This window comes from Helobdella robusta (assembly GCF_000326865.2).
Source record: "Helobdella robusta unplaced genomic scaffold HELROscaffold_8, whole genome shotgun sequence".
Classification (NCBI taxonomy): domain Eukaryota; kingdom Metazoa; phylum Annelida; class Clitellata; order Rhynchobdellida; family Glossiphoniidae; genus Helobdella; species Helobdella robusta.
Genome location: NW_008705459.1, coordinates 1873681 through 1890174, shown reverse-complemented (window position 1 = coordinate 1890174; position 16494 = coordinate 1873681). Strand labels below are relative to the sequence as shown.

Sequence of the window (16494 nt, the reverse complement as noted above, 5' to 3'; positions counted from 1 at the left end):
AATTAAGGTGAGAATGTGTCGCGTTAACGAAAGTCATAAAATCAGGAGTTGCATGTCCTGTCGGATCACTAAATATTTTATGATTACAAAATCTGTAGAAGCAATTAGGCAAGAATGTGTAAATCAAACAAGAAGCTGTCATCAGTCAGGGCTGATCACTCAACACACACACCACACACACACACACACACACAGCTGTACTGCATTGAAAGCGGTTGTATAGTGAAAATGATTGAAACCAATAAACTCGCCAAACAAACAAACATGTAACTTCAAAAATAACAACAACACGCACATACAAACAAATAAACGCAAACAAATAAAAAAAACATTTAAACAAATATACAAAACACAAACTTAGATATTTTCAATTAAATTTATAACAATTATGCATGACATACAAATTCAAACAAACATACTAACAATGAACGAAAAAACAAACAAACGTACAAACAAATAGACAAACAACGAACAAACAAACGAACGAATAGACAAATGAACGAACGATCGAACAAACAAACCGACAGACGAACATAGTGGAGGAGAACATTAGAAATGTACGTGCATGAACGTTTATCTACCCATTAAAGAACATGAGAGCTCGCAGGTGCGTCGTTACCAACACGATCCCGTCCTAAAAATCACTGAAAAAAAATAGAATTTTTTTAAAAAGTTGTTCGAAGTTAAAGACAAAGGCTGAATAATGAACGCAAAAATATTACAAGTACTTTTCTAACATATAGACGAACCGTGTGAAATATTCATGGGATAAATTTTTTTATATTCCGAGCAGAACATAAAAACCGACCATTGGAAGTTTAACTGCCCTTCAAGTGATATTTTGATGTCACTGACACACAAACGTTGCTAACATAAAAATGAGAATAAAATCCAAAATAAAATTTCAAATAAAATTTCTAATAGTACCTTTAAATTAAATTATAAAATTTAAAATAAAATCATCAAAATTGAAATTAAAGATTGGAATGAAATTTTTAAAAATAATTTAAAAATAAGTCAGGCCGACAAATAAACGAAAACGAGTTAATGAGAATTTGAGAAATAAAATTTACAAATGAAAAGAAATAAAATAAACAGTTTCGTAACAAAATTTTATTATTTTCCTGTTAAATTTAATTAAACATTTTGGACGCCGAGATTGATAGAAAATTGTTTTCTTATCAACTACACACCACATTTTATGTTAATTCACGGACTTTATATGTAACTTGAGAATTTTCATATTTCAAAAATATCAGCGGTACTGGCCGAAATATAGTGTTTTCCTGGTATTTCTTGTGTTTTGTGAAATTTGAATTTGAAAGATAACTACAGATGAATTATCTACATCAACAGTTTAATTCATCTTTATATATATATATATATATATATATATATATATTTACGATTAATCGTTGATTGGTGTTCTGCTGTCTTCCTGATATTTTGTTATTTTAATATTGCTGATGTTATTTTTTTTCACGGTGATATGCTGCTTGCATTGTGTTGGAATTGTATTTTTATCAGGACTTTTTTTGAGTTGATGTTTATTTATTTGCAATTTTGTTCTTTCATTGTTGATGCAAATAATTATTTCAGAGTTGGTTCTTGACATCTAAGGCTGATGTTCAGGTTGGTCGACTTTGTTGTATCTTTTGTTTTGTTTCCTTTACATCGTTGAAAGCTATTTCGTTTGCCGCTGTTAATCATTCGGTCGAAGTTGCTTGTTGTTGGTAGTTTTTATTATTATTATTATCAATATTTTAATACTATTATTTTATTTATAATATTATTTATTTTATTACTTTTGAAGTTATTCTTGTTGTTCCTTAAAATTATTGATGACCAAAACTTTCTTCCCAGCATTGTTGCTTACCTTTTTCGATCCTGATTTTTATCTAAATTTTGGCCGGTCTACCAATTGTTTGTATTAAAATTCACGTTATCTTATTCCTACTTTTTTACTCTTATTTATTTTGCTATTGGTAGTTGTACAAGTAATATGTTCACTAATTTTTTTGCATTTTGAAAATATAACTGATTCTCTCTCTCTCTCTCTCTCTCTCTCTCTCTCTCTCTCTCTCTCTCTCTCTCTCTCTCTCTGTATATACATATATATATATATATATATATCTTAATATTATTTTTTCAGTTATTTATTCTGAAAAAAAAATCAATGAAAGGCACCCATAGAAAACAAAAAAAAAACGTTGAATGATAGTTCTTGTTACTCGAGATTTGTTCAAAATGTTCTTTTGTCTCTCGCGATTGTCTTTCCCTGACAAAAAGTCATTAACTGTTTTTTACTTTTTCGTTTTATGAAAAAAATATTCATACAAAAAATAAGATAAAAATAAAAACATGGCACACCACTAATGAAATCAGCCATTACGCATGATTGTAATAAATGAAGAAGCGCATTGTGGGTCTTTTCAAAATCTTTTTATTACTGTTTTCTAATTTGGGATTAGTAGAACGACAAGACTAAAAACATTAAAATAATATTAATGATTTAAAAATTATATTATTAATAAGGGTAATAATAATAATAACAAAAAATAATAATTATTATTAAATTATTAAGAAAAATCCCAAACATTCACATAAGTCAATCATTTACTATTAAGAACTATTTTATCTTGAAAAGAATTTTCCTCTATGTACATGAATTATTATTTTAAGTTATTTTAACAACAGAAAATATGACCAATTTCTTTTTATTAAAAATAAATTAAGCAAAAAGTGCAATGAATATAAACATCCTTTTTCAGTCACTCATTGAATCTTCGATCACATTCATTTCACTTTTCCTTTGTGTTGAAAAAATGAAAAAATTTAGAAATATTAAAATGTATTCAATATAACTCAATTTAGCTGAAAGTATATATATATACGCTGATGGAAACCTAATTAACCAAAGAAAAAATATACAATGAAAAATTCAAACAGAGGTGAAAAATAAAATAATTTGCTTATTAGATAAAAAATTTGTTAGATGTTTTAAATTTTTAATTTATGTGAATCTTTTGAAGCTTGAGCAACCAAAAACAGAGAGTTCATTACGACGAATCTGTATAAACTAAATGCATGTCCTCCTCGTCAAAAACAATTCATCCATTCAAACAAGTCAATATATGTAAGGTAGGCACAGCGTTGCACCTCACGTATTTTGGAATCGTTAGCAAAGTTTTAAAATAAAATTGTAACATCAATTTGTGTATAATTATATATACATCCATAGAAATATAATAGAAACTTGTTCTATTTTTTCTATCTATAAATATATAGATCCGATCCATGCCTGTATATATATATATATATATATATATATATATATATATATAAAATATGTAAATAATATGAATGTCTCAATACAAACGTTTGAATGTTAGCTCAAACAAACGAAAGTTGTTGTTGTTGTTGTTCACAGCACGTACTTCCTGTGTTCTTTCAAATGATGAACAACTTTTCATGATGGCGTACGAATGGATGTATGCGTATCATATACAATGCATTTTTGTTATTACTTTCTTCTTGCCGATGCTTCGTTGGTTTTGTTGTCCAGTTCATGTTTTTGATCAGCGGTTTAATTTCGTTGTTGTTGTTGCTGTTGTTGTCGTCGTTGTTGTTGTTGCTGTTGTTGTCATTGTTGTTCTTCTTGTTGTAGTTGCTGCTGCTGTTGTTGTTGTTTTGCGTTTTTATTTTATTATTATTTATTTGTATTCTATTATTTTAAAAAATAATTATCAATGTAATTTACTTTATTGCGGATTTCAAAGTCACAAACAAATTTTTATATAAGCCTTCATTAAATGATGACGACTATGTTTTTATAAATTTGAATATAACAGATACAAATAGCCTCACTCAATGGTATTCCGTTCGAATGATTCAGTTGCATAGAAGGAAAAAAAATTAAATCTGAGGCTGGTGAGGAAGAAGCGCATTCAAAATTTTACACACAGTTATTATTACAGACAGGCATCTTTTGGAAATATTTCCAATTTTTGTAAAAACTCATTTGATGCGAACATAACATGTTATTAGCAACATATTTTTTTATTCTTTAAAAATCATGATCTGACAGGCGCAGAAACTGTTACAGCATGCAAGGCAGTAGTACAAAATTAAACTATTAAATTAATAAATAAATAAAAAAACAGAGAAAGAAAAATGTTTAAACATAAAAATTAAAGTAAAATAAAATAAATAATAAATAATAATAAAATAAATAAAAGAAAATATAATTCATAATGACACTGAAAATCAAATTGTTACTAATAGCAATAAAAACAATTAACAATATAAATAATAAGAATAATAAAAGAGAGTGATGCTGTATAATAGCATTTTCATGTCTATATCTACATTGTTATAATTTTTAATAATAATAATAATAATAATAATAACATCAATATTACGTTTAAATCATTATATTTGTTTTTCATTAAAATAACATTAACAATGTTGATGTTATTGTATTCGTGTTATTATTGTTTTTCTTACCAGAAAGTTGTTTTTATTTGTGTTGTTGTTACAAACATTGTTGTTATTATTATTTATATTGTTCGAGTTATTTGCGAAACAATGGCTGGCTGGCAAGCATACAAATGATGGAGTTGATGAATTGGTGCCGCTTCAATGAAGGAATGAGTGACTGATTGGATCAGAGAATGAATGAAGGCGAATGAATGATACCTTCAATTATAATCATTATCCTCTTCGTCTTCTTCTGCTTCTGCTTCATCATCATATCATCGTCATCATTGCCATATCATTAATGGCATGGATTGTATGTTTGTTATTGTTGATCAACATTGCTCAGCTGGTTGTCTGCATGTTCGTTCAAGCCGGGTAGGTGCATGAACTCTTTCGTTGTTGTTGTGGTTGTTGTTTCTTTGCTGGCTGGCGGGACACTGCTGATGAGGACGAGGCAGATGATAGTTTCAACAAAAAGTTGAAATTAAGGTCCGTCAATTTTTAAAATGAAGTAAATATAAACTTGGACAATCACAAAATCAATACACACACGCGCGCCTGAAATAAACAATTTTTTTTCGAAATTATTTTAGCAAAAATAAAATAATGTACGTGCAATTTATTCAATTAGTGCAAAATTTGTTTAGTCTCCAAATCTCATGTCATGATTTTTTAGAATTTTATTTACACAATAACTTACATATCATAATATATTTGCATACTGTGTTCAACATATATTTAGATGTCTTTGTATATTATATTACATATGTGCAGTGCAGCATCCATGTACCTATGTACCTATGAGATCATTTGCGAATGTCTGTAACAGTCACTGCCTGCACTCGTGCTATTCAAACAAACAATAGAGCAGTAGAAATCAGAGAAATATTATTATTTACGTTCAAATACAACCTACCACCAACTGACACTGGTTTATACGCATACATATATGCGAGTATGTCAACACATACATGATTACATACTACTTATTCATAAGTGAACACAACCATGCACACAAATACTCGCAAAGATATACAAAAATACGCACGTTGTTTTGCAAAAATACACACGCAGCAGCAGCGTACAATCGTATTAGAATCATGTGCAAGACGGTACAATGAATCAATCAATCAATGTGTTTGGGGCTCCTGAATGCTGTTTTGTGGTTGCTGCTTGGAGATTGGAGGTTTGTTGTTGATGTATTGTTGTTGTTGTTGTTGCTGTTGTTGTGGTTGTTGGTAGTGGTGTTGTTGTTGATGTATTGTTGTTGGTTGTTGGTTCTGGTGTTGATGGTTGTTGTTTTTAGTATTTTTACAATTTTTTTGTTATTTCAATTATTTTTGTGAATATTTCACATGTTCTTCCGTTCTGTTCTCCATCAGTGCTGCTGCATTGAGTTTCATTCTGATGTCGTCTTGCAACACGTTGAAAACTTTTCTAATGTTAATTGTAGTGTTTTTGTCCTTCATTGATGCTTGTAAAATATTGACAAATAAATTCTGTCATCTTAATACATCATGAATTTGAAGATTGTTTTGAAATAGGAGTTCATATAATTATTTCCACGATGAATGTCACAGAAAAGGAAAACTGTAATAATTTTTTTTTTACTGCACTGTAGTTGCAAGTTTGGTGTCATAATGTGCCCTGTTCATAAATTGATAATTGTAATTTTTTTTGTTAAACTTTTGTTAAATTTTTGTTTTTTTTTAAAATTCCTCTTGATATAATGGAAAAATTCGATCAAGCCATCAGTTCAGAGTTTGAAAAGAAGCCTTTGACCAAGGTGTTGTTTAGTAGGTTAGATTTTATTAGTAATAGTTTGGTCCAGTCCACCTAAGCTGGCGGGGAGCAGATTCAACAACCACACCATGAATGGAGGCGCCAGAAGCTGACGCAACCACTCGGGGAGAGAGAAAATGCTCATCCACCATTCACCGGCCCCACAACTCATCAATCCCCACCTCCAGTTCTATATAGTGTCTACTGTTTACATTCCTGATATGGCGCCAGAGTTTCCACTTATGTAGGTCACCCATGGGTGGCATTCAATGCAACTTTGAAGAAGGGGTTGATTCTTTCTTAATGGTATTGGAGTCTTCACTGTGCTATTCAGCCACAGTAGATTCTGACAGTTTTTGAGTAGCTATGGTAACTAGCCACTGCAGATTTTTAACATTCCTCTGAAAAAAAAGTTTAAATCTTAAACTCCTTTACAGCATTCGAGCCTCCACTATGATAATTATCTACAGCAGATTCTCGACATGTCTTTGGGGGAACTATAGATCTCCTCACTGTCATATCCGAGCCATCAATGTGAGGTTTGCCAACAGCGGACCTGACACGTCACTCAGGATGATTTGGATTTTTTTAATTATGTTGGTGAGTTGCACGGAGTGAATGCCACCGGCCAACAGGACCAGAAAACCTGCCCGCGTCCATCCCCCTCCACAAAACAGCACCACTTCCAACGCCTCCAGCCAAACACAATTATCGAATCCACTCCCCCGTGAGCTGCAGAAGAGGAGTACACCCATGCACCCAAGAATTAACAATACTCCTTGATGTCGAAGGTTATTTGACTCAATCTTCCTTCTGAACCAAAGAAACGCTAAGTCCATCCAAAATCACCACCGACCGATTTTGTAATAATTTATTGTAAAGCTATTTACAAATAATCTACAATTTGCTCAAACTCTGGCACGAATGTTGTGCGAAAATGCATTGTCAAACTTTTCATTCCTGCAATTTTTTACACAAATTATATGCAAAAATGACAAAATAATAATAATAACAATAATAAAAATAGTTATTGTAATGATGATGATGATGATAATAAAAATAATAATAATATCAGGAGCAGAGCAAGGCGGTTGACAGAATAAAATATTGTTTATCAAATTGGAAGGTGACCCTGGTGAACTCTGACCTCTGCCTCCTCCATGCAAATGGGATGCGCGCTGCTGCTCTCCACGCATCACTTCATCTCAACCATGAATTATTATTATTATTATTGTTGTTGTTATTATTTCTTATTATTTTGAATTTTATTTTGTCGATTGAATAAATAAAATATGTTCACATTATTATTATTATTATTATTATTATTATTATTATTATTATTATTATTATTATTATTGTTATCGTTTATTATTACGTATTATTACAGATTACGTATTTAACATTTTAATTAGATTCGATTTCATTATATTTTATTATTTATTTCGCTCCATTTTGTTTCATGTTTTTCAGAAAAATGAAAAAAAATTCAGCTGTTGTTGTTGTGGGTGCTGTTGTTGTTGTTGCAGCTGCAACTGTTGTTGTGTTTTTTGTCGTTGTTGTTGTTGTTGTCGTTAGAAACATTTCGTAATTTTAATAAATTGCATGATTGTTTTGTTTTGTAATTATTTTACGTTAAATTATTTTAGTTTTCATTACAAACATATTGTTTTTTTTTCAAAATTACCCTTAAATTCTTATGTGCATTAAAATTAATGCAACTAATACTATCTACTTATAATAAAAAATGAAAAGAACTGTCATAGAAAAAAAAAATCTAACAACGCCCGGTCTAACATTTCTTTGTGACAATACCTGAGAATGGAACTGAAGCAAGTGTGGTTGTGGGGCGTGAAGTGGAACATCACCGACCAGCAGCCCGCGATCCTCTGATGAATATCTTAGTATGTAAGCATCAGTCTTTAATATGAACCAAATCTTCTTGTTATGTATGTTTCATGCCGTTTTAATGCGATGAAATTTAGCTCGTTACAAAAAAAAATTGATTTTGAAACTCATTCAATACAAATAGGTACTACATTTAAAATTCAATTAAACTTTAAGTAAGGATGAAAAAGAGCTGTAACAATCAAATTAAAAAAAGTCAAATGACAATAATTTAAATAAACAAGAGAAATGACGAACATGCCGGCGTGAAATAACAGGAGTGTCTAAAATTTCTTCGAACAAGAGTGGGTGGTCAGGCAATGGAGGTGACAAGTTTAACAATTATATAAGAAATATCTAAAAATAATAGTGTGAATATATGTGACTGATGCGGAGCAAGCAAAACATGTGCAACCACACATGCAACCACACATGCAACCAGGCAACACTAATGTGACAAATATCAACCGTTTGTGATTGATACAAATGTAAAAAATAAATTGAAAACATGTCCCTCTCGTTAATTTGATTGAAAATTTATCGAAGCCAACTTGTTCTGATATTAACAAGATAGGCAGGTAAAGACATCAACTTAATGTTCCTGATACCAACTTAATGTCCCTGACATCAATTAAATGTTCCTGGCGCTAACTGAATATTACTGACATCAATTGAATGTTCCTGTTACATTAGTTGACATCAATAGAATGTTTATAACATCGAGTAATTGTTACTGTCATCAAAGAATGTCCCTAACATTCATTGAATAACACTGACATCAAAAATTACTGACATTTGAAATTAATCGAATGTTTCTGACATCCGATAAATATTACTGTCAGCAAAAAAAACCTCTGAGAATTACCAATGCGACCTTCCGATCGATATCCTAAAAATCCATTTATTCTCCAGCCGTTGTTTGTTGTCACGGTTACATCAATTATTCCATATCATTTTTTACTTTTCATCATTCGTCCAGGTGTAGAGAAAAAGTTGTTTCATCGAGAATCATCATCATCATTATCATCATCGCCATCATCATCATCGCCATTAGCATCATCGCCATTATCATCATCATTATCATCATCGTCATTATCATCATCGTCATTATCATCATCGTCATTATCATCATCGTCATTATCATCATCATTATCCTGTATACAAAATCATCCTAACATTTGGCCAACGGTCACAAGATATTCATCCATGGAGTATGATTCGATCATATTATTACATCGCTGAGACAAATGTCTGTCCCACCAGCTTTGTTGCGATATCAATATTTATTCCTTCATTAATTTATTTGTCTATTTATTATAATGTGTGATTCTAATTTTATGAAACAACACAGCCGTTACCATCATCATAATTATTAAAAACTACCATCATTTTCGTTGTCATCATCAACATCGTTGTCATCACCCTCATCATCGTCGTCGTCATCATCATCATTATGAATAAAACTTTGAAAATGAAAAATGAAATACATACATACAAACAAACACCTCTGGAAAGAATTGAACATTCTGAAATTAGACAATTAACGACAAGCTTGTCGTCTGAAATATTTCAACATGTATGTATGTTAAAACCAAAACATGATGAGTCAAACATCAAGTAACAAATGGATTAACACTTTGATTTGTCGTTAATTGCACATGTCGGCATTCAGTTGGATATTTTCAAGCACACAGACACGCAGGAACCGCTGCAACAAGCACGAAATGTGGTTAGTTGCGAAAAACAGTTCCCTTTTGTCGCCTGATCTGACGCTGATCATTTTGCATATTTCCTTAAGAAATTTAAGGGTGTTGGGGTCCATCGGGCCAAGAACCTCGATGCATATTAGCAAGAATTCCATCGAGGGGAGGGCGTTCCCATATTTTTTTCATTTTTTCATCTTCTCTGGCCGCGGCCAAACCGCATTCTTTACTTGTCAGGTTTACGTATCGTTCGGCGAGGGTGCCAGGGACCGTAACATCCCACGCCAAACATCTGCCGGCTCTCCAAGGTATTAGCATGCATCCGTCCGGGCGCCTACCATCATGCGCAGAAATGCCTTGAGAACCGGGATTGAAGCCTTGGAGAAGAGCCGACAAATGTAATCGTTTAGCGCTAAGTGACGTATTTGACGGCCCCCACCCAGGCGACAAACCAAACCGTGGTGCCCAAACTCGTCCGCCCCAGCGCCACATCGGCACGTGTATTTATTCTGAATGACCAGGCCAAGTCTGAAGCCAATGGCAAATCTCACAGACTCGTCGTCAAGCCTGGTGCCCACAGAGGTGTTAGGCCACGATCTCAACCACCCACAGCTGGCAACTCGGGTCAAGGCCAACAAACGAGCGGTGGAAAAGTCGTCGCCGCATGAAGACAACAAATTTTGAAAGATTTTTTTATATTCTTCGTTCAAAATTTGGACGTGCGTACGGTCCCCGGGGCGGACACTGGGGGAAGAATATCGCGGCAACAAAAGAACCGGTGGAGCAGGGAAGACTGGAGGTCGAGAGTGGCAGCGGCAGAAGAATTATAAACAACGGGAGCCAGCTGAACCACGCTAAGCAACCCCAGCCCACCAAATCGCACCGGCAGCTGAGCCTGGGACCAACCACTGTCAGTCACTTGAACATTGCAAATCGACGACAGGGCGGTGCGCAGGGCTCCGTCAAATTCGCCCAATTTAGAAGGGTCAATGTGTTTAGATGTACGCAGGAAGTACATCAATTTGGGCAAACTGAGGGCATGTATGTATGCATGCATGTATGTATGAATGTATGTATGTATGTTTGTATGTATGTATTTCATTTTTCATTTTCATTTTCAAAGTTTTATTCATAATCAACAACATATCAAATTAGTGAATAAAAGTTATGAAGTTGAATATGCGGAGACCGAATAAGACTGTTTGTCTTGCGGTGGCCACCGCAGGTAGATACATGAATAGTTAATGGAATAAAATAAAGAAAATAACTGAAACAGAAAGATAATTGAAGATAAATAAGTAAATGTTCGTGTCATTCATATATAGACATATAACTATGTTCGCTCAGTACATATATAAACACATAAATGTTTAACCATTCATAAAGACCATTCATCCGCATCATTTGTTCTAACGTATTCTTAATATAGTATTAGGTGGTGGAGTCGAGATCCAGTGTCAATAAAAAAGCACGGAATTTTGACTTGAAATATTGTAGGTTTATGATGGCTCTTAGATGGGGAGGTACAAGTTCTGTCCAAATTTTAGGACCTGTTATTTTTATGCTTGTCTGGATTAATTTGAGGCGAGTTTTGTAGATATAGAAGAGAGGGGTGTATCTAGTGGTTGTAGATTGGACGGAATTACTTAATGTGTAGAAGTTGATAAAGTGAGGTGGGAGAAGATTGTTGACAAATTTAAAAACGAATAAAGCAAAGTAGTAAAGACAGATGAAGTTAAGTGGTAAAATTTTTTTTGCTAAGAAGAAAGGTTTAGTATGGGAATCGGGTTTGAGGTTAAAAATTAAACGTATTGATCTTTTTTGAGAGAGTATTAGGTTATTCAGGTGGCTTTTTGGACTATTTCCCCATAGTATGATGCAGTAGGTTAGATAAGGGTAGATGAATGTGTAATAAAGCGTTCGAAGAGCAGAAAGAGAGAGTTTATATTTGATTTTGTTGAAGATGCCTGTGAGTTTGTTGATTTTGTCTGAGGTAGTTTGTAGGTGAGAATTCCATGAAAGATTTTCTGTGATGGTGATTCCAAGAAATTTGGTAGACAGGGTGCGGCTTATAGAAACACCATTAACTAATAGGTTTAGGTTAGGAGCTTGGTTGGTGAGTATTTTTGGGCCAAAAATAATGTATGCACATTTCGAATAATTTATGATTAGTTTTTTATTGGATACCCAGTTAGAGTATTTTTGGAGTTCAAGATTGATAAGTTCAGAGCAATCTGGTAGGTTGTTGGAAATGAAAAGAAGGTTGGTGTCGTCTGCGAACAGTACGCATTTGGTTGAGGGCGAAACGTTGCAGAGGTCATTTATGTAGATAGAAAATAGAAGGGGTCCTAGTATGGATCTTTGTGGTACCCCGTGATGAATAGGAGCGTGCTTTGAAATGATGTTGTCCATGGAAACATATTGTGTCCGTGATGAGAGATAGCTTCTCATCCAGTTGTGAGCTGTGCCTCTTACTCCGTAATGATGTAGTTTGGATAGGAGTATTTTGTGATCGATTTGCTTTGGATAAGTCCAGGAATATGCCAATAGAAAGATTTTTGTTATTCATTTCATTTAGTATATGCTGAGTGAAGTCAAGAATAGCAAGCTCAGTAGAGTGGTTGGGTCTGAATCCGTATTGGTTATTGCAGATAGTATTGTTGGAGCAGAAGAAATTAGAGAGTCTTTTAAAGAAAAGTTTTTCAAGAATTTTTGACAGCGGGAAAAGAATGGAGATGGGTCTGTAGTTGTTAATGTCATCTTTGTTTCCTTTCTTGAATACTGGTATGATTTTGGCTATTTTAAATGAGTCAGGAAAGATTCCAGTGCTTAGTGATAAGTTGAAGATATGATTAAGTGGTGGTATGATAGAGAAAATGATGCGTTTGATAAGGAACATGTTGAGTCCATCGTCTGCATAGCTCTTTTTGTTTTTCAAGATATTAACAGTAGTTAATATTTCATGTTCAGTAACAGGATATAGACAAATGGAATGGGGTGTGGATGGGCTCATAAAATCTGTAGGACTACCATAGCTGGGAGGTTGGTTTGAGAGTAGTTGGCTAGCGATGTTTGCAAAGTGGGTATTGAAAAGGTCACAAATTTCTTGTTTATTTTCAATTGCTTGGTTGTTGATAGTTAGTTTGGTGAGTGATGAGTTTGGAGGTTGCTTGTTTAAAATTTCTTTGATAGTGTTCCATTTTTGTCCAATATTGTTATGTGCGTCTTCAAGTTTGTTAGAGAAGTAGTCTCGTTTAGTTTTTCGTTTAATAGTTGTGAACATGTTTCTGAAGCTTTTGTAGAATGTGGTTGGATATTTAAGGCTTATGATGTATAGTTTGTTTTTCTTTTCCGCAAGGCTGTTGTCATTGATCCAGCATTTTTTCTTTTTGTTTTTGACAGGACGGAGGGGGGCAAAAGTGTCTAGAGAGTGAGTTAAGATAGTATTCAAAACAGAGCAGCAGTCGTTGACATTTTTTAGAGAAGTCAAAGAATTCCAGTTGTGGTTCAATAATAAATTGTTGATGTTGTTTATAGATTCTTCAGTTAGGTTTCTGAAGTGTTTAATAGGGGCATGGTTTGAGTTTTCTGATTTGGAAGCGATGGCGAATATAGGGAAATGGTCAGATATGTCAGACAGTATTATTCCAGATAAGTGAGGAGTTAGGTTGTTAGTAAAGATATTGCTATTGATATTGATAGTAAAAGTGAGCAAGAAGAAGTTGAGATGCGAGTAGAGGAGGTTATAAGAGGTAAGAAGTTGTATGATGATAGTACGTTAGAGAAGTCAGCAACGACGTTGTCACTGTTGAGTTTATTGAGGTCAAGGTTAAAGTCGCCAATTAAATAGCTCTTTATGTTTGGCTTGAATGTGGGTAAAATAAGTTCGAGCTTTTGGATTAAGATATTAGGGTCAGTGTTGGGGGGTCTATATACTGCTAAAATATTTACATGTGTGTTGTTTAATTTTAAATTGACACCAAGAAGGTCAATAACGGTGTCGTTCAAAAGCAAATTGTTTATCATAGAAAATTCAATGCCTGATCTGATGAAGATTCCGACTCCACCACCTATTCTGTCAGACTTATTTTTAAAACAAAATTGTAATCATTCATACGAACTAGTTTAGCGGTTTCGTCATTCAGCCATGTCTCTGATATAATAATAATGGGAAAAAAATAAGATAAAAATTTATTCAAAATTAAAATGTCAGAAATTTTATTTAAAAGACTTCTGCTGTTTATGTGAAGTAAATCGCACCGGAAGCTGAGCCTGGGACCAATCACTGTCGGTCACTTGAACATTGCAAATCGACGAAAGGGCGGTGCGCAGGGCTCTGTCAAATTCGCCCAATTTAGAAGGATCAATGTGTTTGGATGTACGCAGGAAGTACATCAATTTGGGCAAACTGAGAGCATTGCGGATAATAGTCAAGGCATCATGGGCCAAAAGACAGGAAACACGACCCAGGGCGAATTTGAGCTCAGAGAGCTTTTGGTCAAAAAACTTTATTTGGTAATCGCCCTCGACCAAGGGTGTGCCTAAAAAACTCAGTTCTGATGCACCAACTCTGGGTATTCCAGCCAGCGCATGTGGCACCTGAAATAAACTTTGGCAGTGAAGTTCGCATTTGTTAATGTTTAACTCTAAACCAATTGCAGCAGAGTTATGTTTCAAATATTCGTAGCTATCGGCCAGAGTTGGGCCGTCCGAAACAATGCTGATATCATCCAGATAAGCGCAAACGAAAGAGGACGAAGCTTTCTCTAAGAGTGGATGAAGAGTTAGTGCGAACAGCAAAGGACCAAGGGGATCACCCTGCTGTACCCCCTCGGACGATTCTACAACCCATGAGTGGTAGCCAAGGGAAGAGACTCCGCCATAGGCAGAATGGAAAAATTATAGATATTGGGGCAAAAAAGTTTGACAGCCTCCAACATCGAGTCTCTTCTTAAGGCGTTGAAGGCATTTTTAAAGTCCAGTTTCAGAAACCCCCATTGATCGGGGAGGTCGGTGACCAATCTTCAAACCGCATGAACAGCGGCCTCAGCGCCACCCTCAGCCGGGTAGAATTTGGTCTTGAGTTTGACCACGACCAGGGCCAAGGCACATTTGCCGGCTAACCTCCTCCAAACGTTCCCGACCGCAATCGGTCTGACCCCTCCGTCTTTCTTATTTAAAGCTATTAGCCGGCCTCCAAAAAAGAACCAGTGGACGGAGAGTGGGCAAACTCCAGATAGGATCAAATTAATGAGTTGGGTTAAGGAGTTCAGTGTGTCGTCGATTGGCAAGGGGCCTGAAAAAACATCCTTAAGGTGCTGGGGTCGTAGGCCATCCAGGTCTCCAGAAGAACCGTTTTTGAACGATTTAACGGCCCTCAGCACCTCGGCGGGAAAAACGCAACCAGCCGTTGGTGTCAATGCGGGGAAGACCCGCCTGTCCACCAGAATTTTTGAGTGGATGGAACATAATTTATCGAAAGTGGCTGGCGAGCTCTCCGCCAGGCCCTCTGGCGAACAGACAAGTCTGACAGCCGAGGACAGGTTTCCCTGTTCAATGCAAGATGACACAGCGTTGATCCACCGTTGTGCTTTTGTGATTTGGCATTATTGAACCCATCAAAGCACAGTACTAGGGTTTCAAGACCAATAGTTGAATATTCGCTTAGACGCTTGTTGACCAGATTGCCGTGGTTGACCCGGCGACCCCCTCTGGAAGTCTTCTGTAAGACGTATGGGACAAAACAGTGGAGTCTAACCCAGTGGACCGGGTCACCAGGGTCATTACAAACAGCCGTCAGCAAGGCGTTCAGATCATGTGCAAACTTCTCCCTGCATGGTTTAGGAATATGGTCGTACACCGGTACACATTTCAGCACGGCCGTCAGCTTGTCAAAAACACCAGAGTAATCCAGGTCGAGAGGATCACTGGAGACCGATGCGGCCGTCGACCGTGTGGACAACCTAGGCTTGGGGTCGGGTGCGGCACCGGGAGGCGAAGCCGTCCTCGCGCCCGATGGATCAATTTTTTTCCGAGACCCCGAGCATTCCTGTCCTTTCACTTTATTTCCGTGCCGACATAACTTCCCGTCTGGAGTGCTTCTGTAGTGGTTAAAGCAGACGGGCAACGTTGGAGCCATATGTGATTAAAAACAACCAAGAAACGAAAGAAAGGAAACAAACCAAGTGGGGTGGATGGATGAATGAATGGATGAACAAGCGAATGACCAAATGAACGGGCGAGCGAACAAACGAATGAATGAGTGAATGAATGAAGAAATGAATGAGTTAATTACTGAACGGGCGAGTGAAGGAAAAAAACAGAATGAATGAATGAATGAACGAACGAATGGATGAATGAACGAATAAATGAATGGTGACGAACGGATGAATGACTGAATTATCTTTAAATATTTAACCAGTGGAAAATATATATAACTTTTTCAACTTCTTTTTTTTTATTTTTTTTCCTTTCTTTTTTTTTTTGATGAATGAATGAGTGAACAAATGAGTGAATGAGTGAATACAAAAACCTAGGCAACAGTTTGGGAGGAGACAACTATTGCAACAAACTTTGGCCCAATCTCTCCTCTTACAGTTTATTTTTTTACACAGATTTTAAAATTGGTTTAGGAATTTTCTTTTTT

At 35.2% G+C, this 16494-nt stretch overlaps 2 protein-coding genes across 2 annotated transcripts; one reads left to right on the top strand and one right to left on the bottom strand.

Moving 5' to 3' along the window:
- Positions 1-9869: 9869 nt before the first annotated feature.
- On the top strand, positions 9870-11044 carry HELRODRAFT_165501 (hypothetical protein; the record flags this gene model as incomplete). The annotated part of the gene is made up of 3 exons (XM_009032067.1): positions 9870-10156; positions 10792-10889; positions 11004-11044. 3 exons carry the CDS (start codon positions 9870-9872, stop codon positions 11042-11044), a joined length of 426 nt encoding a protein of 141 aa, XP_009030315.1.
- A 3022-nt stretch (positions 11045-14066) lies between these two features.
- On the bottom strand, positions 14067-15987 carry HELRODRAFT_165500 (hypothetical protein; the record flags this gene model as incomplete). The annotated part of the gene is made up of 3 exons (XM_009032066.1): positions 14067-14339; positions 15080-15284; positions 15380-15987. 3 exons carry the CDS (start codon positions 15985-15987, stop codon positions 14067-14069), a joined length of 1086 nt encoding a protein of 361 aa, XP_009030314.1.
- Positions 15988-16494: the final 507 nt, after the last annotated feature.